Source organism: Cavia porcellus, unplaced genomic scaffold (assembly GCF_034190915.1).
Source record: "Cavia porcellus strain 051 isolate PalLab524CR breed Dunkin Hartley unplaced genomic scaffold, mCavPor4.1 scaffold_16, whole genome shotgun sequence".
Taxonomy (NCBI): Eukaryota; Metazoa; Chordata; class Mammalia; order Rodentia; family Caviidae; genus Cavia; species Cavia porcellus.
In genome coordinates, this window is record NW_026947499.1 from 65,165,848 (window position 1) to 65,187,651 (window position 21,804).

General features: G+C 38.5%; 1 protein-coding gene and 1 non-coding gene across 44 annotated transcripts in view; both read right to left on the bottom strand.

The window, feature by feature from the left end:
• The window catches only part of Rims1 (regulating synaptic membrane exocytosis 1), a 426,672-nt gene that overhangs the window by 167,753 nt on the left and 237,115 nt on the right, over positions 1 to 21,804 (bottom strand). For all 43 annotated transcript variants that reach the window (XM_063226953.1, XM_063226950.1, XM_063226993.1 and 40 more), the window contains one exon: positions 18,803 to 19,626. In XM_063226953.1, the coding sequence (XP_063083023.1) occupies positions 18,803 to 19,626 (824 nt within the window). The remainder of the gene's footprint in view (positions 1 to 18,802; positions 19,627 to 21,804) is intronic.
• Positions 1,611 to 1,755, bottom strand: LOC134470827 (U4 spliceosomal RNA). Its single transcript, XR_010039979.1, has one exon. It is a non-coding gene; the product is annotated as a U4 spliceosomal RNA (small nuclear RNA).

Below are 21,804 nucleotides of genomic sequence, written 5' to 3' on the forward strand. Positions count from 1 at the left end.
TGCTGACCAGCAAGCAGATCAGGGTAACAGTGCTAGACAGGAAGGGGCTAGGGAACAGATACAAAACCCAAGGTCATGGCTTCATAACTCACCCAGACACCTAGGAGGGTGTTTTATTAATCTCCTACGTGGCTCTCAAGCCAATCAGGTTCACAGTCCAGTTTACCTGTCATATTATCTTATACCATTATACCAGGATTTAAAGAGTTCTTTGATTAAAAAAAGTGTAAAAGTGTGTGTGTGTGTGTGTGTGTGTATATATATATATATATATATATATACTTTATAATCTAGAGCTATAAAATGTCCAATATGGAAAAGTTTGAAAAGGTAAAAAATTCAAAACTATCTAAGGGCTCTGGATCCCAAAACACTCTGAAATTCAAATGAATCACAGGTAGGTGAATTGTTTTCAAATCAATAAGTCATTCACAATGTACATAAATATGGGCAAACTATAAATTCTTCTGCTATTTGTTATATAGTGTATAAGACAAGACATAACAAAAAAGAATCTTCAAAGATTTGATCAGAACAATTTGCCTCAACTGGCACTGTCTTCGAAGCTAAGGAGTCCTGGAATTTCCATATCCTCACAGAAGTGTGTGGAACATGTGGTCTATAAAAGAAAATGTGTAATAATGTCCAATAGTAAAAGGCTGTAGCCCAGAAAGGATATGTGTAGGAGATTAGGAGAAAATAAATACTACTAAAGAAGATGAAGAAAAAGCAAAAACATAAGTCACTTCTTACTGTATTTACTTTATAAATTCAACTCACTGCAATGTATTTGCCTCCAAAGTAAAACTTTGATTCTCCTAAATGTTTTCTCTAAGAAACCTGGTGAAGTATCACAATTTGAAATTGAGTCCTTGGCATGGTTATAAAGTTTTTAAAGCATAAATGGTGGTTTATCCTTTTAGCACAAAGACAAGAACAAATACATATCCATTACTTCATTTTGTGCAAAACATGGAAAACATGTCAAGAGAAACGATAAAACCAAAATATTGGCTCTTTAAGCAGCATTTCTTAGTATTTTTCTGTTTTGTTTTTTTTTTAAACTTAGTTGCTTTTGAGAAGGGTATAAGCTCAGGCTATATAGGAAAGGTACTACACTATGAGGTATCACTGACCAAAGATCAAGTTTAATGTTCCTTTCTTAGGGATAATATTACAATTCATGTAACATAAATTCAGTTTTAAAAACCTACTTAAGGAACAGGATGAGATATCAATGCCTTGTAAGAGATTTAAGGTTGTCTAATAATTCAAATACTTATTTGAACTACGGGTTTTATATTCATTTTCCTTTCACTACAGAAGAAGCACTCTTAGGGTCCTAGCATTGTGCAAAAATGTCTGCCCCAGTTTCCAAGGTTTTAATAATATGAACCTGGACAGGTGTCATCTGAAAACCCCAGACCACAGAAAACACGACTGGGTTCATTCTGAGACTATGCTGAAAACTCACCCCAGTATAGGGACTAATTTCTTCATTTCATTTCTGGCATTTAGGAATTTCTCTTTCACACAAACAACTATGCATTTTTAAATGTTCTTTTTACCCATAATTTATCAGTTTTTACAAAAGAATTTTGTTTTTCTTGTTTTTTTTAAATTAATTTACTTAGGCAGCCATATCACTGCAAACTAGAAGAACTTTCAAATGATATCTTGGTTAGCCTTTTCAATTAGCAATAATCATGCTTCAGCTAAACATAATCGGTTATGATACAGCCACTGCACAAAGCTTGGTTAGCCTCTTCACTTTGATATGCTGTCAGCTTTAAATGTGATTTGTAAGTTCAAAAACCTTAAAAGAATATATTTATTTGCCTTTATGGGGCTGCAATTCAAGTGATCATATCTAGAACAATGGCTCACACTTCATTACTCTGTCATTCAAATGTCTAGCTTTGTAATATTGTCATGGACATGAGCACATGAGCTATTTTGCCACTAATAAAACAACAAACTCAAAAAGATACGCACAGACAAATATCAAACAGCAAGTTACTAAAGAAGAGGTTCAAGATTATTTACATGTTATACAAGGAAAGAAATGCAACACAGGGTTCTGTCTTCAATTAGTTCCATAGACCATTTTCCCTTTTAATTGACTTTTATTCATGTGTTGTATCTTTTTGTCAAAAGCATTTTTAAAACCTTTTAGGAATTTAAAAATCATTTGGCAATTTTAAAACCTTTTAGGAATCAAAACCAGGGATTCCCCAGAATAGATGTCCCAAGTTCTACTTCAGCTGAATCACTAAGTAAATTACACAAAGAACCAGTGTTTTCTCTAGTTTAATTATGCCTAACAGACCAGAAAGCTTAGGTATGTTTATTCCTCCTTCAGTTAATTTTTTTCATAAGAATGATATGAGTTAAGACTAGGCATATATTCACATAGAATCTTTCCTCCTCCACTCAAAGCATAATAATACATTTACTACAAAAGTAGTCATTCTACAATGCATAAATCAGATAAATACATCAGAAAGATAATGACTTAATTTTAGAGTTTGCTAAAAAATTTGTATAACTAAGCACTATATTGAAAAGCTAAGGTATGCAACAAAGAATAGAAATGAAAAGCACAACAACAAAAGACACAGAAAACATGGTGCATTAAAAGACATGACAGAAGAAAAAGCAAAACCACGAAATGAGTATCAAGTAAGGAATCCAAATTAAGCAAATACAAAGGAATACAGACAGTGTAAGAGTTTAAAAATACAAAGTAAAGTATGACTATTGCTTCTTTCAGTTGCCAAATTCAAGGCATGGATGGCAAGTAAAAGCCCACAACTCCAGCTAAGTCAGAGGGTGGAGGACCTTGCTGAACCAAACTCTTGATATCCAGGTAGAGAATACTCTGCAAACCTTTCCATGCAGTTTGAACTTTATGGCTCTCCATCCAGCCTCACTGTGGCTGCATCCCCACTTTCTAGTTCAGACTCTGAACCTACAAGCAGGTACTATCAGCCAATCTGCCTTGTCTACACAGTGGCCAGAAGCTCTAAGGAAGGTTGCTGGCCAGAAGAACTAAAGACTTTGTGACTAGGAGAAACATCAGGGCTGGCTGCAATGGAAATTCACAAATCTGAGACTTCTTATGAAGAATAATAAATGAGGACATAATAGAAACCTTCTAGAAACTAAAGATTGTAGGGGGAAAAAACCTGGAAAGGAAGAACTGAAATTGTATGGTGAGATGTTTAGTGCCTGTCTGAAAACCACATAGGATGTGAAGAAGGTAATACGACTTTGCAATACAACTGAGGGAAGGCAAGCCACAGCTCTACACTGAATAGAGTACTGCACAGAAATGAGGTATCTCAGAAGCATTAGTGCAGGAGATAAAACTTTGGAGGTCTTCAAAATCAGTGATCAAACAAGAAAGGGTTTTGTAAAGTCACTGGATAGAGACATCAAGCCGCTGGATTCTGATTAAAATCAATTTGTTTTTACTTTGGGTAGAATTACAACAAATGCTGCTGTCACAACATGTGGCTATGAATTCTTGGTGAATTCAAGTCAGGTGCTAAGTACATTATTGTGATATTCGGGGAACCAAAACCAGAAGGTGCTGATGTCCCTGCACAATGGAAGCAACAAATTGAAAGGCTTGAAATGTAACAGGGAGAGTCTAGGATTCATCTCTTTGTGGTGGATGCTTTTGAGTGATCCAGATGCAGAGACGTGTTTAAGTACTGTGACTTTTTCTGTCTCTAGTTCTGGAGCCAATGGTCTTTTCCAAATCAGCCTCTGAGATGCACAACTCATTTCCCCTGCAACATAACCAAGGAAACCCGTGGAAATGCCCATGTTCCTTCTTTCCCTAGGTCCCTCGCCCTCTGTCTTTTCACACCATCGCCATATGTTGTATGTTAGAGATGTGAAAATGTGACTGACTAGAGATGAACGTGAACTAGAATGTGTCCTACATAACTTCTTCCTGTAAGTGACAGTGTTTCAGAGCTGGTTCACCTGGCTAAAGGAAAGGCCTTAAAGGAATCCACCCCTCTGGATTGTTACAAGGTCATGCACCCTTGGAAGATGGCTTTCTTAGAGCAGTACTTGATCTGTAGGGTCACCCATAAACATGAGAAATAATTAAATAACCATTTACCTCACTGGTCAGCATTTTCTAGGGGTATAATTCTTCAGAAAAATAATTCATTCTCTCTTCAGTATTTATAAATAATTCCCCAAAGTTAAGGTTTACCTTTAACTTTTGATGAACCTGTTGTTTCAGCTAAGATTGGATATTTTACTTTTATATATTTGACCTCTAATTTTTAAATAAAGAAGAAAAAGTAGAAAGACAAAAAGAACATGAAAACCGTGTCACTTACCATCCAAACATTAGGGTAATAAACGTTTTAATGTAAATCCTATCAGTTCTTTCTTTACACACATATGAAACATTCTTTAAAAACATATCCTACATTACATAGTTAGTAATGCCTTTCTCTCAAATGTCACAAACATTTTATATCAAATAAGAGAATTTGTGAAAGGATTGTAATGTCTACACAGAATTGATTTAATCAGTATCTCTTAGCTACTACTCTACTGTTGAAAAACTAAGCTGGTTTCCAATTCTCCTATTACAAATACAGTTAAAAATTAGTAATATTGGCCCCCATCATAAAATGTTTACTCTGCCATTGTACCCTTTGAGATGCAATCATATTTTATAAACTAAACACAAATAACTCAGTTAAGAGTTAAAGATTCTAGCTATTAAGTAAGTTTGACACTTCATGTATTTGGGCTTCAAGCAAGTTCTTTATAGTTTCAATTCCAATCATCACGCTTACTGAAATTTGACTAATTCCCTTCACTGTTTCAACTCCCCAGTTCACTGAGAAACACAGGTGTCTCATGCTTAATTTAACTCACGGTTTCCCAAGGGCCTTTACTCTCTAAATTTCATTGTTTCCCCAAACACTCTATCCCTCACTAACCTGTAAACCTAATGGAGAGTTCCAGTATTTGGGTGCATTCTGCCAATAAAAATTTCAACTTTTTTCCTTTCTGATCTCTGAAGTATCACTTAATTTTCTCAAAACTGTTTTGCTTTTACTGTTAGTGCTGATGTTACTAAAGCTTCTTTATCTCTTATGTAAATCTAAGGGAATTTCTTTCCCATCACTCATGCTGTGAGTTTTTCCTGTGGATAACTTTTTTACTCTTTCATTAAAGATGTACAAGTTAATGTATGGTAGCAGGAATATTATAGTTCTCTCATATTTCAAAGAACTAATGTCCAGATTACTAATATTATTAAAGAGTGTAATTCTGAGAACTGAAACTAGGCCAAAATTGTACAATCAATTTCCTGTCATTCAATGAAGAGATATTTATTGACTGAAGTACTATTTTCAAATCCATGACCATTTAATCAATAAATTTAAGAGACATACCAAAAATCAGAGAACATGAAAAAATTGACATTTCAAATTTGATTATCTTTGCTAGTATTTTTATACACATCTTTTCCCCATACTCAAACACGTAATTTTTATTGCTTCTACAAATAAAAAAGAAATGATGATGTACAACTTGATCAATCAATAATTCTACATACATATTATGGTTTGAGTCTGGATGTCCCCTTAAAGCCTCATATAGTCACGGGGGCAGGTTTTTTGAATTCAGTAATCAATTCATGGTCCAATGCTGGGGTTATGGGTGTGAGTGCTACATCCAACCTAGGTGGATGGCCTAACACAACACAAGGGACCAAAACAGTCTTCTCTTGTGCTCCTCCATTTTTCTCTTGTTGCTTTTGCTGTCATCTGCCATCATGAACTGTTGCCCTCTGCCACACCACTCTGCCTTGGAGCCAGCTGATTATGGACTGAAACTCCACAAACTGTGAGCTAAACAAACCCTTCCTTCCTTAATTTTGGGGATTAGGCATTTTGCCTCAACAATTAACAGAAAAGTAACCAACATGAAATATAACCGTACACTGTCACTGTAATAAGTATAAAAGAAGATACAAATACAAAAAAATGATTTCTACACTTCAAACTTATAATGACGTCCCTCAGGAAAAGCCAAAAGTGTATAAAAATAATAATATTAAAAATAAAATGAGATGGTTCAAGAGAACAATAGGGAAGACAGTGCAATTTAAATCATGATTAGAAATGGAAGGCATTTAAAAGGCAGAATTCTGTCAAATAATGGAGGTGAATATTTGCATGAAAAGTGTGAAAGATGAAATAAATACTAAACAGAGTATAATTCCAAAAAAAAAAAAAAAAAAACCTTAAGTTTGCAAAGATAGGCTGGGGTTACATTTTGAAGGCTGAAGACTCAAGTTTTAGGATTTCATTCTGTATAAAATTTATGAGCAAGTTATAGTTTTAACACCAAACCAAATGGAATGATGATATTTAAGGACAGGAATAATAACTATGCTGTATAATCCTGCAGACTCTAGAAAGTACTTTCACATTCATCAGCCCAAAGCAGGAAGAAGTTTTTGCTCCAATTAAAGATTCATTCTTCTGTTCCTCAAAACCTTCCTCATTTGCCAAGTACCATGTGGCTACACTGCGAGAATTCACACCTGGGAGTCTGTCATTAAAACAAACTCAGATGCCTTGCTGGAGTTCTAGATGATACCTGGGTACAACAAGTCTTTACTTCATCCCCTAAATATAAATAGGGTCATATGTGTCTTTTTGCCAGTCACTTCCCCAAATAACATGCAATGTTTTAATTGGAAATGTACATTATGATACAAAATAAAAAACCACACAGAAGAACCAGCACTTCACAGTTTATGAAGAGTCATCTTGGAGAGTTGGAAAAGTTCATGGGAATTGGAATTACTATCATAAATCCTAAAAATAGTAATTTTCAGACTCCAAACCAAAATAATTTCATCAGAACCGTTGGTTGCCTGAACAGTTTTATGTTTTGCAGCTCAAGTGATCATACTGAAGTAGCCCTGTAGTGCTCAATTCAGCAACTTTAAAATAAACTAGGGTACTGCTCTACATGGATCACACCAGAATCAGTCTGGATACAATCTGTAACACTTAATTTTTAAAAGTATTCCAGAAGATTTTAAAATATATCCAAGCAAGAAGATCACTGATCTAACTCAACCATTTCATTCTGATGCCCAAGGTAATCCAGTTCCTAACAGAACCAGAATTAAAAGCTCTTGCCTTTACCTGTAGGCCTAGGGCTTGTTTCCTTCCACAGGCAGTACGCTTACTGGCATTGGAACAGTATGTGTCATCAGTGTTTCTCACTGTTTGCAATTCTCATCGCCATGCCTGGATGGGCACAATGGCTCTTCCCAACCACATGGGACCCCAGGTCAAACAGCACCCCTGGCACCCAGGCTTCTTTATTGGTTCCTATAACATAGCCATTTTATAGATCCTAGTTTGTATCACAGAAATAAAATTGAACAAGCACACTCTGTTCATCAGATGCAAGGCACACATAGTTGTCCATGTCCATGCAGTATCAAATTTCTACCCAGAGTATGTACAAGTGTCTTACATGAGAGGTTTGGTAACATGTCTGAGGTACTTAGCTCTGCTAAAACTGTGTGCTCATGACCACGAATATCAAATCGTCATCACAAAATTACTAGTCCCTAAAATTCTTCATGATCATATATATTTTTATAGATAAGCAAAGACAGACAAGTACCAAATATCAGTATTTCTCAGGTATATATACAAACAAGTATAGACTTTAGTTTCTTCTTTCCTATATGCACTGAATTGTGCCCTACACCTTCAAAGCCATTTACTGGGGCTCTAACATCCTATTGCCTCAGAATGTAAGTCTATTTGGAGATAGGGTCTTTAACGAGGTAATGAAAATGAAATGAGGTCATCAGAGAAGGTTCTAATCCAGTGCCACCTGTATTTTTCTAAGAAGAGGAAATGCATCACAGACACACACTGAAGAAACAGCTTAGAAGAAGGAAGGAAAAAAGTCATCTACAGTCAAAGAGAGAGTCCTAGGACAGACCTTCCCTCACATGCTTCAGAAAGAATCAACCCTATCTTGACCTAGGGCTTCCAGCCTCCAGGACTATGTGAAAATAAATTGCTGTACAAGCTACCAAGTCTGTGGGACCCTAGGACACTAATACAAATATTATCTCATCGGGTACATAGCAGCCTCAGAAGAGTTTACTCTTACAGTTAAAATTAGATCTTCCCTTTTGAGATGTAATAAATGCTTTTTTTAAGTAAGAGACCCAAATTTCTGAAGTATAATTCTGCTAGGTAGAACAAGACATGCAAAGAAAATGGCTAGAGACAATAAGAATTAAATCTAGTATAGCAGTTAAGAATCACGGATGCCCCACATTCCATGAAGAAAAGACATGGAAAGTAATATCAGGATTGCCAAATACAGTTGGCACCACTGAACACAATGTCTGGGGATCAAGCTCTTAACTCCTGAACAGGTATTAGTGAGGGAAAGTGAAGTTTTAGTTCTAGACGCACTTAGTTCTAGACAGATTTGACTTAGTCACAGGGTCCAGGGACATAGATCTAATAATCAGAATGAAGTAAAATGCCAGGACCTGATCTCAAACATCTGTCAGAAGTTAGGTTACTAGGACTGAGCCACAGAACAGACAGTGCAAGTTAGCTTATTGATTGTCCAAACACTATTTCTCCAAGAATGTGGTTGGTACTAGGAGCAAAATGAATCCCAAGCTCTTCTAGCTCCAATGAGGACAAAATAGAACTCCAAGTACAGGGAATTTGGGAAAGCTTAACACCTGCAATGTTTCCTTTTCTGTTTTAGATGTGTGTGAAAAAAGAGAGATATTTGTTACTTCTAGAGTCTCTTACGTGTCTGAGATTCTGCTTGTCTGTTAAATTGAACCAATGGTAAGGACAACCTTTTCATTCACTAGATAAAATGGGTCAAAAACACTGCAGCATGATTCTGCATTTTAAAAGATACTGAAGAAAAACTGCGTGAGATAAAACAGGTGACACTGAAATCTTCACTATCAAATCTCTTTCCTAAACAGACTTTGAAGCATATCTTTTAAAATGTTCTCTATTAAAATGGAGAGCATGCATATCAAGTAAAATTTGTACTTTTTTTTCTACCGATCCAAGAATAGGATTGTTTCCATATGCAACTTAATGACTAATATTTATAGCCATAGTCTGATTTGGAAGAATTATTATTAGCCATGAATGTGTTATATTTACAGACAAACAATTTTTTGCCTTTTCTAGAACTTTTTTATAGAATTCCTATCATAGAAGCAAAACATTTTTAGCCATTTATATATCAGGCAGAAACTAAAACTGGAAATTCAGCCTTTTCACCATAATGAATTTTAAGTTAATCTTAATGCATATTATTAGATATTAGGAATTAGCATATTGGCTCAAATCAAAAACAGAGAGGGTATTGTTTATGCTCTTTTTATCTCTTTCAAAAATTTAAATTGTACAGATGCTTACAACTGCTAATGTCCATTCTGTAGATCTCAGACTCCACCTCTGTGTCTCAAAGCATGTAACATCTGAAATCATGTGTCTCTTTTGCAGTTGTTGAGATAGAATCAAGCTACCCTTCAGCATTGCCATATAGCAATACCTCTTTCACACCTGCCTATTCACATCCCTGTTATCTGCAGTATCAACAAAAAAATCAAGCAACATAAAAACTGAATATTAGTGCTAAATATCAAGCAGTCCAACTTTCCAGCTGCTGTCCTCAAGTAACCTTTTCATTCTGCTTAGACTGAAAGGGAACATTAAAGAAGAGACTACAGGAAGTACTTGGTTTAGGCTGAGATGTGGAAATAGAAGTCATAAGTCTTATGTTCACCCACCTGTGTAGAAAGGAGCCCACAGTCATAAAATGGAAAAGTACAAAATAAATGAGGTGGCCTCTACTGAGAGGATTACTAGGGGAAAGCACTATGTTCTAATAAATATAACCCCAAAGCCAGGTGAGGGCTGCACCTAGGAGGAACCCAAGAAAGACTAATGCATAAAGAGAAATTAAACAGAAATTAATATAAAAAAAAACAAGGCCAGTGCACATTTCTACGTGAACCAAGTGCTGTTTTGAGACTCTGATTATTAAAATGTCAGTTGTGGAAGGCCCCTGAAAACACCAAAACTGTCATGTGTCATACCAAAGTTTACTTGTATCTTAATAAAAGGTACTAAATAGAACATTTTCTATTATAACAAGTCTCAAAAATTCATGCATATAATAGAAAATAAATGGGTAAGGTCTTAAAATGATGAATAGTTACACAATCCTTCTACTCACACTGTCAATTCCATTTTTTAATCTTAGTTTTAAGTATTTTTTGTACAATATTAGTTTCTCCAATAGGAAACACCAACTTACTTCTAAATGTTGGCTGCTTCACTTGGAATTTTACATATTGGTTTCCAATCTTAAGATACTATCGAAGGCTAAAATCTATAAAAGAGTAAACATCAGCTCATTTTATTTATACCACTTTACTTTCAAAAGCCGAAAATTCATTGATTATTTTTCATTGGTTCATTGGTTCCTTCCTTCCTTCTTTCTTTCTTTTCTTCATTTATTGTGTTTGTTTTTTGGTTTGCAGGATTGCACTCAGGGCCTTGCACATCTAAACTTACCCTCTACTACTCAGGTACACACCTAGCCTGTTTCTCTTTTACACAATACATTTATTTAAATATACTTAACATTCTATTTCTTGCCTTAAAATTTGAATGGAATCTCTAACTCTTGAATGTTTTAGAATAGTTATATGCTTACCTATCCCACTGCCTCTCCCTGCTCCTGAGCTCTTTAATGCTCATGTTCGTCATGTTATTTCTGTTTTGGTATGACACAATATTTACAATTCAATTGTGTAAACATATGTAACTGTCCAATATAGAAGAGAATTTATTCTTAAAATGGAAAAGCCAATTAGCAGCTTTATCACATTATTATATATAAACACTCCAGAATTAAGTATAAACAAATGCTATCCTAGGATTAAATTTCTTTTTACAAAGATGCACTGCCACAGCACTTGTTCACTCAGAAGGAAGTGGACCTGAATTTTAAGTGCAAAGGGCTACAACAGTGATTTGAAATCATGTCGCATTTTTGATTCACTCCATATGTGAACCAAGATTTTAAAAGTTTAAATTTAATTTCGATTTTGAATTACCCTTTTCTACAATTGAAAGATACAATCTTTCCTGACCAACTCAGTGATATCACGTCACTCACAGTCAGCTAGAAGGCAGAATATCATAGTGGAGCAAAGCTTCTGTGCTCATGGAAGCAGGGAAACAGAACACCAGAGAAGAGTTCCATGGAGAGAGGACCCGCTGAGATACACCCCTGGACCCCGCCTGCTCCAGCTGGGCCCCACCTCCTAACAGCACGTTCAGCTACTATTCACACTAAGATATACACCACTCCCATGGCCCAGTCACCCAGGCACCCACCTCTCAGGAGTCTCTTAATCTATAGGTTGATAGTGAGATTCACTGGTGCACACGGTACACACTTGAAAGAGTTTACTGAGACGCTGCCCCCTTCTCTTTTCATTCTATCCAGTTCCAAGCCACCATGAGGTTAGTAACTTCATGGGCCCCACATTCTCTCCCATGATGCTCAGCCTAGGTCCAGGCCCAGAGACAGCTGAGCCACGTGGCCACAGCCTGAAGCTGCTACGCATATGAACCCAGACAAATCCTTCTGGTAAGCTGATTGCTTCAGTCCTTTGTCACAGCAATGGAAAGTGGACTAACACAATAAATAATTTATCAGTTTATTGGTTACCTCTTTTCTTCCTGACTTTTATGAGTTTTTTAATTGAGATTTCATGGAATGAGAACAAATGTTTATATTTGTAGTCAAATGAAGAGAAAATTTCTTTTAAGTTATAATTGTTTAAAGGCCACCATTTTCTAAATGTGGTATAGTAGAATTTTTATCATAGAGCCTAGTTTTATGTCAGTACATCCTACCTCTCTCTAAAGTTCTCAGAGTGTTCTAGCTAGCCAATTGGAAATGCCATGAGGAAGCATGAGTGTGTCTGTCTGTCTGTCTGTGTGTCTCTCTTTCTCTTTTCCTCCCTCCCTCCATGTATCTTTTTGTATCTATCTATCTATCTATCTAATCTGTCTATCTAATCACTGTACTTTGAGACCTTATTACAGCATAACTATGTTACACACACTCATGAAGAGATTATTTTAAGAATACATAAGAAAATAAATGTTAGCCAAATTTTTGAACCCAGTCTTAATGTTAGGAGAAAAACCATTAGAATTGTCAAAAGGACATCAAAACGTAATTTTATCTCAAGAAATGGAGGTCACATGACATTGGAATTAGAAGCTACTGCAGGAGCATCAGGCATTGCACAGGTGCCACCAAAGAGGACGTTCCAAATACTTTTCATTCGAGGGCAAGAACATCATATAAAGAATTGTATGAGTCAGTTATACTGAAATAATTTAATACCTGACTTTTACGAGGGTTCCCCACTCTTTTCTTTGATTTTTCCATTCATGGAACTGTCAGGCACCCAGACTCAACAATCAGTTGTTCATATTGTCCATATCCTAGATGGTGTCCAATGATACTGTTTTTACAAATTAGAGAACTCAGCCTTACTTTTACACAATTCATTGCTGCATACAAATGCAGGATCATTTCTTAGACTAATCCAGATATCACATGCTCCAAAAAAGACCCCTTAACACTGCCCATAATAATAATTAAAAGTCAACCAATAAGCCCTCACTGCACAGGTTGGCCTCTGAAGCCATACATCAGACACTTTACAAGTTCAAAGCCAGTTGTTGGGAGATAGCTCCAAGGTAAAATGCATATTTAGGGTGCATGAGGCCCTGAGTTCAATCTCCAACACTAGAGAGAGATTGGGAGAGAGGGCTGGAGGGAGACAGAGATAAAGAATGTAGAGAGAGGTAGGGACAGAGAGAAAGGGGGAGAGGGAGGGAGAGAAAGAGGCAGCAGGGAGTGGGTTTTCAAAGTGCTAATTAATTTGTGTTGTATTTTTTACTTAACTCAAAACCAAGCAGGACAAGACAAGTAAGTTCATTCTGTTATACATTGTTAACCTCTTCTTCAAATCCTTCTGGTTTAGAATTTACACATTAAATTCTTTGAGAGTATCAGGGCTTTACGCCTTTGGAATAAGACAGGAATGTCTCTTAAGTTTCTTCCCAGAACTGTTTATCTCCTCAATAAAAGCACCATCTTCGTCTCTTTCTTTCCTAACTCAATTCCAAATCTCCACTAGTTCTCCCAATGGATTATTTACACACATCACTCAAATTCAAATGATCGCTTACAAGTTCTTACAGCATGATTTCACTGGCATCTGTTTTTCCTCAGTGTAGAGAAATTGACATTATTTAATATTAATTAAGAGACCATAGAAGTACAATTTTTCTGACTTTACAATAGCAATATGAACAGTATTTACTTTTAAAACATGTGGTACTTGACCTCAATTTTCAGATAATCCCAATGGACAGAGGTTACTGTTAATTTGTGTATATGTGAGTGTAAGTGTACGTGTGCGTCTCTGTGTCTGTCAATGGAATAAAACTATGTAAAAAATTATGCTGAATAAAAAGTCTATGTCATATTTCAGAGGCCACTTTCACTGAGTTATCAATTTTTATTAAGCAGATGATGACACACAGTAAAACTATGCCAAGGTATCAGCTAGAAATGCCCTTTTGAAGGATTTATTATATTTTATTGTATAATTATTCATTACTTTCTCCCAACATAATGTACACTTTGTAAAGAAAAGGACCATACTTATCATTTACACCCTAAGTATATCCAGATAGTGCAAAATACCTAGTTGCTAATAAATTGAAAGAACCAACATAGTATATTAATAAAATAACTATCAATTGGAAGGGTATGGGTAATGTATTATATTAAGTGGTTACCATATGCCAGGTACTGTGTTAAATGTTTAATTTACATGCGTAACAGATAAATGGAATAAGAAAATGTGTTCAGCCTTGATTTTTTTCCTCCCAATGCCCCTCTAAAATTATTCATATATATATATCATGGCATGAAAATTCACCATTTGGCATCCAGTGTTTCCTAAGAAATCCCTTCTCAGTTCACCCTCCATCCTCATCTTATTCCAGTCTACAAAAGAGGTTTTTCCACTTTTCTTTATACTTTATAGTTTTGGACACCCATAGCAATCTTAAACATCCATGGGACTGACAGTTATAGATGAACTCAAAACAAAAAGAATGTTCATTTAATTATGCATCATCTCATGGAAACTACAAGACAACCTGAAGAAGTGCTTACTCTTACCTCAGCAGTGCCAATTAAAAACAGAGACAGACTTACTTAGGGTAGGTTAAACACCATGTGTGGTGACATGGGGTCCTATGGATAATCATTCCCAAGACTGCAATGGTGGCATCTTGTAATGTAGCTACTAATCGATAAACTTCTGACTAAGCTTGAAGAAGGAAAATACATCATTATTTCAGAGGTGTTTCTTAAAAGTTGATGTTTCATTTCATAAGCACTGATATGGAACTGGTTAAAATATTAACTTAGGAGAATTACCTTGAGTGGAATCTATTCCAGAGATTTACTTGACAATTAGATGGATTATAAGGTAAGAGAAAACAAAGTTATCTGTATCAGATAAATGTATATATGATGCCCCTGTGTTCTGAGATGAAGAGAATTAACATGAGCTTCAGAAGTGTGTATATCCCCTAAGGTCACAGAAGTCTAGAAGAAAACTTGAAGGAAGGCAGCCAGCATAGTCAGCAAGCTCCTCTCATCACACCAGGTTTATGCCCCTACCCACTCCAGCAACCTGTTGGGTTTTCTTGCATCATGCATTCATAGTGTAATTAACTTGAGTCTATTCTGTTTCATCCCATGCCTGCTGTGATTTATAACACTTGTTTTACTACTTAGAATTATTTCATGGAAAATATACACCTCTGTCCCTATCAAAGCTAACTGTACACCAGTTAACACAAATCTACTGACATTTATTTAACACTTACTTTAATGCTTCAGAGGAATTCAGAAGTCGGAATACTCATGAACTGATTTTTTAAAGCCCATAGACAGTATGCAACTGTTCTGTTTACTTTTTCCATTTTTGAGACAAAATACCCAATACCCAAAATTAAAGGAGGAAAAGTTTATTTAGCTTACAATTCTGGTGGTTTTAGTTCATAGTCAGCTGGCTCCAAGGCAGGGTGACACATGGCAGAAGGACATCAGTTCATGGTGGGCAGAAGATAAAAAAAGCAACAAGGGACCTTGATAGCATCTTTCTGATCATTATGTTACCCAAACTACTTAGGGTGGGTAGCACTCACACCCTTAATGTTAGTACCCTTTATTCCAGCACTGTGACATGAATCAGTTCCAGCTTTGCCACATCTGAAAGCGCCTCACCTATGACTGCATGAGGCTTTGGGAGGACATCTAAACACAAGACACCTCATTCTTCCTACTCCCCAAAGACTCATACACATCTCTTTACACAAAAGGTCTTGTGTCTACTTCCAAGAGTTGCCAAAGTCTTAACATTTTCAGCACTGCTGAAAAGTCCAAGTCCAAAGTCTCCCTTAAAGCAAATTCCTAGCTGGGAGCCCCTGAATAAATGAAAAGAAAGTTAAATATTTTCAACATTCAGTTGAATGTCAGGCCTAAGATAGATGTTTATATTCCAAAATTTACAAACAGGGGAATAGCAAGGAGTGAGAACAAAGCAAAACCAAAGCGTAGCAGGGCAAATATTAAATCCCACAATTCCACTTTCAGCCTCCCTGGAATCTGTGGCAAGACGTGAACCCAAAGGGCGTAAGTGGCTCCACCCTATGGTACTTCAGGCCATTTTAGTTCCCATGGTTCCTTTCTTTGTCTGGCTTTGCTCACTCCTTGCAGCTATCCTTGGACAATCCATGTCCCTGGCTTCTCTCCAATCTTCTTGACTCTCCAACACATCTTTGGATTCACACTCACACCTTTACACACTGACTTCACAGCAGCACGCTGCCTCACCCTCAGATCTTCTTCTGAAATGTGAGTGGAAGTCTTCCTGACCCCACAAATCTTCCATTTTGCATGCACGTAAACCCAGTGTCACATGGATGATTCCAAGGTCTGCAGCCAGCCAGAGTAGTAGCCAGGCTTCCTCCTGGCTGCAGGGGTCCAGTGCCTATGAACCAAATCCTGAAGAACAACTTCCCTAGGCCACTCCCATTCTGGAACACTGTAGTCTGGGACTCTTCTCAAAGCAAAGTCTTCCACTCTTACAATTTTGAAGCTCAGAAGGGTGGAGAATCTGCTACTTCTTGTGATGCCCTCAAGCCATCTATTCTGTTCCTTCTCAGCAATCAAGATATCTTTGCTCTACCTCTACAGTTTTTCTGGAGCTTCCTTTCTGGCCAAATGCACAATGTTTTAAATCATTCTGCTGGGATCTTTGCTCTTCATTCTCAATACTCATCTGGTTAACAGCCCCAACAAACCCATGCTATGTTCTCAACGTTCAACAGCCTTGAAATTTCTTCAACCAGATTAATTAGTCTGCCACCATTAACCTCAGTCTCAGACAAAGACTCTAGACATGAGCAAAATGCAGACAAACTTTCTGTCAAGTCACAACAAACACATCATCTGGAACCCAACAGTCAACACAGTGCTTCTTCCCAGCAGAAACCTCTTAAACCTGGTCTTTACTTGTATCATTTCTGTCAGCCTTCTAGATTTGTAGCTCTGACTAGAATCTCTCATCAAGTACTTTCAAAGCACTCCAGCTCTACTTTTTCAGCTGGCATCTCTGAACCTTTCTAAACTAGTCCCACAAGCCAGTTCCAAGGGTTTTTGAACTACAAGGTCACAGCAATGATCCTACTTCTCTGGCACCAAATTCTGTCTTACTTTATTCATTGCTGAGATAAAATTCCTGAGAGCCAAAGGTAAAGGAGGAAAAGTTTATTTGACTTACAGTTCATAGAAGTTTCAGTCCATAATCAGCTGGCTCCAAGGCAACAGTTCTGGTGCACAGAAGGTAGCAAAAGCAACAGGGGACTATAACAGCACTTTTTTGTCCCTTTTATCTTATCTAGACTACTAAGGGTATCACTCACATCCTTAATCCTAGTGCCCTTGATCCTAACATTGCACATGAATCAACTCCAGCGTCACAAACTCTAGATCCAGTCACCTTGGAAAAAGTCCTACCTCTGACTGCATGAAGCTTTAGAGGAGACATCTAGATACAAGCCATAAAAGGAATTTACAAAGAGAAGTCATCAGAGGGCACACTCCAAAAGCCAAACTGATGCTATGCATCTAAATTCCCCAAAACACATATTTACATTGTTTTGCAGTGATAATAAAGACAAAATAAATTTTAATTGTTCCTGGGTAGACCATATGCATGGCAGGTTGGAGGAGGGACATGTGTACATGATATGCATGTAGTTTAGTGATAAAAGACAAACAAGATGATTCTTAAACTGTATCATATATAGTATACAATTTAGTAAAATAAACTAGCAAGTATAAAGAAAGCCAAAACTTTTTTTAAAAGTTCTCCAAAATACAAATTAATTAGGATCTATCCAAGACTCAACACTATCACACAGATAATGACTTCCATCAACAAAGCTGGAATTTTGGTCAGTTCGAAGTTGAGGGTACAGCAGCAAAATGATACCTTTGAAAGAAGTAAGTAATTTTATGATCAAGTTGAGTATTTTCTACAACACCACTATCAAATCCTAGGACTATATGTGATTATCCCTCTTAGAGCACTTGAAATGTGACTAGTGGGATTGTGGAACTAAATATGTTTATTTGATTTTAATTAACTTAGATTTAAATGACACACATGACTAGAATATTGCACAATTTTGTTAGAAAAGAATTCTAACATTACATTCCTGAAACTTTTCAAATGTGAACTTCACATCTCCAAGTTAGTAACTAAAACACAATATATGACTCCTTTACAATATAAATGTAATTTTCTCATAATCTGTATGAAAGATTAACCTGAATTTTTTAAATGCTAACTTTAAAACATAAGTGCGTAATTTCCCTCAATGATAGGAATCAAAATCAGTAAGAATACCCTACTAAGTCAAATTTGGGGCTCATAGTTATGCTTAAATCTCAATTAATTAAAACTAAAATCTCCCAATGGCTGCATCTTTGTGAACATTTCAAATCTTAGCTCTAGCTCTGAGACACACACACCTGGCATATGTGTACCAAACCCTAGACATAAGACCCTCTAAGCCCAGCACACAGACACACACACACACACACACACACACACACACACACACACACTTCCCATCCTGGCACAGTGCACTTCAAGGCTAGGTATACCCACAGCTCCAAACCTGAGTCATATGCACTTTCCTCTCACCCCGGCACACGCACATTCCTCCTGCCCTGGCACGCACACACCTCAAAATCCAGTACATAAGCACACATACACACCCCTCCAAATTGGAACATATGCCCTTCTGACCTTGGCAAAGGTGAATACTGTACCTCCCACCGCAGGTAAGCCGACACTTCTAAGCTTGGCGCACACACATCTGCACGCTGAGACACGTGCACTTTCTCTGACCCCAGCACCCACGGACACCCTTGGAAGCCCACGCTGGCACTCACGCACCTCTAAGCCCAGCTTGGACGCGTGCACTTGTCTGCCCCAGGCAGGCCCACCTGCTGCCGCGCCCGCGCCCCTCACCTTTCTCGCTGACGCTCTCGCTCTCCAGCTCCGCATCCTCGCAGCTGGTGTACTCCGGCGTGGACACGCCCTCCTCCTCCGAGCTGCTCACCGACATCTGCCGCTTCTTGCCGCCCCTCTTGGCGCGGTGCGGCTTGGGAGGCGACGGCCGCACCGACTCGGACTGGTCGGAGCTCAGCGAGTCGTTCCGCAGCATGGTCTCCACCTTCTCGCGCTTGGCCTTGCGGACCAGCACGGCGGTGCCGGGCTCCAGGCGGCCCTGCCTGCGGAGCGGCTCGGGGGCGCGGGGCTCGGGGGCTCCGGCGGGCGCGGGCGCGGGCGCGGGCGCGGGCGGGGTTCGGGTCGGCGGCGGCTCGGCGGCGCGCTCGGGGGGCGCGGGCCGGGCAGCGGGGGCGCGCGGGCCGGCCTTGCTCTCGGGCGGCGCGGCGGCCTCGGTGCGTGGGAGCGCCACGTCGCTGTGGCGCCGCTCGTGCCGCGCGCGGGACACCCGGGCGTGCATGCGCATCTGCTGCTCCTCGGGCGGCGGCTTCACCGGATACCGCGCCAGGTTCGGGTCGCTGCGGTACCGGGTCTGGTACTCCTCCTCCTTGCGCTGCTTGTCGTCCTCCGCGGCGGGCCCGGCCTCGCGCTTCTCCGGCCCGTCGGGGAAGTCCTGCGACCGGCCCTTGTCCAGCCGTCGGCTCTCGCGCCTCTCCTTCCGCTCGCGCTCCGCCGCCGCCGCCGCCGAGTCCCCGGGCTGCGCGGGGGTCTTCGGCGCGCGTCTCCGGGGCTCGCCCCTCTGCGCCCCTTTGCCGTTCTGCTCCGACGGCCCGGGACCCTTCTTCCTGTGGTACGCAAAGAAGGCCCAGAAGGAAGGAAGTTTATAAAACTTAAAGCAAAAACCTGGACACATTTTTCCTTTGCATTCCAGCCTTAAATCATGTCAAGTTATAAATCGATGTCTAATCCACTATTGAGGTGATTAAACTACCTCAAACCAACGTGCACAAATACTAGCTTTGTAAATATAACCCCTCTCATTAATCCTATGTATTCCATGACTTTAAAACTTGCTTCCAGGGGCTGGGGAGTTAGCTCAGTGGCATAAGCGCCTGCCTTGCAAGCAGGCAGTCGTGAGTTTGATCCCCGGTACCGATAAAAAAGAAAAAGACAAAAAATAAAATTAAAAAAAAAAACTTGCTTCCATATTTTAAAATTCGCATTTGAACCAAATCCATAAAGATCATCAAATGTAAATTAAACAGATGGGCAGATTTTAAGCAACCCTCTGCTGGTCAGATTTTAATATGTTTTAGAGGAAAATAAAATAGATAATATAGTGGAAGATAATATAGACCTATTACCTCAAGACCAAGTATATACCCGCTAGGTATAGGACAACATGAATAACAATCTTTTACTATAACTGAAACTTTCCAAAAACTGTAAATATGAATATGTCTTTCAGAAGCCAAATCTAATAGCACATTTTCCATAGTAGAACAAATTAGTTTTGGCTTGATCATGTACACCCACATTATTTTGGGGGAGTAGGTGAGGTGAGAAAACAAGAGCTAACCATAGCCTACATCTTTAATTCAAGTTAAAATAATAAATAATATTGACATTCTTGAAGTTAGTTCTTTTTTCCGGCTATCCCCAAAGCTCAATTCAAAATAAGATCCAAAAGAAAGAACCAGTTTGAAAAGTATTCTTCTATGCTGTGAAAAGCACTGGCAATGACAACCTTTGAATGAAGTAAAATGCCATTTATTAGCACCTTTTAGTACTTCTCTCTACACCGAAGTACACTTAACTTGGAGAAGTTCCAATAATTACAAACAGTAGGGGCCTTGCAAGCATTCTGAAAGTACATAATCTAATGTGCAGTTAAAATAAGAGGCCACCTCAGGCTCATATTGGAGTCTTCAGGTCCTCAAGAAGGGCCCTTCTGAGGCGGGACAGGATCTGATTGGAAGTCCAAAAGCAGGTGTCATGAATGAAAATCAAGAACAATACAAAGTGGGGAAGAGCAGGGCAGCTTCTGTTGTTGGTGAGTAAACATACAGTTGCTGAAGTATGATGTGGGGGGGCATGGTGGAAGAGGCTGACGGTAGAGAGAACACACACAGGATTTCACATGCACAGGAAAACAAAACAGAAGTACAGAGAGTTCTGCTTAAGACTTGTAGATCACTGCACCCTTTTGAAATAAAAGGGATTTGGATCTGAAAGAACTGCAGAGGTAAAGTTGCTATGTAAGGGATGGAAGATGATCACGTATTAATCACTACCAAATAGTTTCTCGCAGGAGTGTGATGTTTTAATACACACATTTGTCAACTCATTAAAGTGTCGTTGCCCTTCCTGGAGTTTATATTGAATCAAATTACTTTTCTTGAAAGTCAGATAAAGAGTTCTGGTGAGCATTTTAGGGTACACCATGCATGAAGATGCTTTGTGAGAGGGTGAGGGCTGCGCAGATAGGAAGGCGCTCTCTAGCCTCTGGTATCCTGCTCCACTAACGGCAGTTTTCTCATCTCTGGCTTTATTTTGTTTCCACTGAACAGTACACAAAACACAAAGGAAGGACACTGCAGTGACTTGAAACAAACACGTTCTTCTTGAAGTTGTCCCGCCCTTCTCCCTACCTCCTTCCTCCTGGTCCTACACCTCCAATTCTTCCCTGTGTATTCATATCATCAATACCTGTATTTGTCCCTGTTAATATTCATCTAGTAAGTGAAAATGCATTTCTTCTAAAAAGTGAAAACAAAATATCTAAATCCTCATTCTTGAAATGTATGTAGTTTTTCAATATAGGTCAAAAATATAACTGTTTTCTTTACTAACTTTTCAGCTCCGAATTCTTCATCTATTTAAAGATATCATCTTCTAAACAGTCCCAAAGTGTACCTGCAAAATACCTGTTTCTTTTTCATCCAAGACAGTGGGTCACCAAATGTTATTAATTCTTCCTTCACTCACGTATGCCTCGTGTCCTTTCTGTCCTCTTTCCAAGT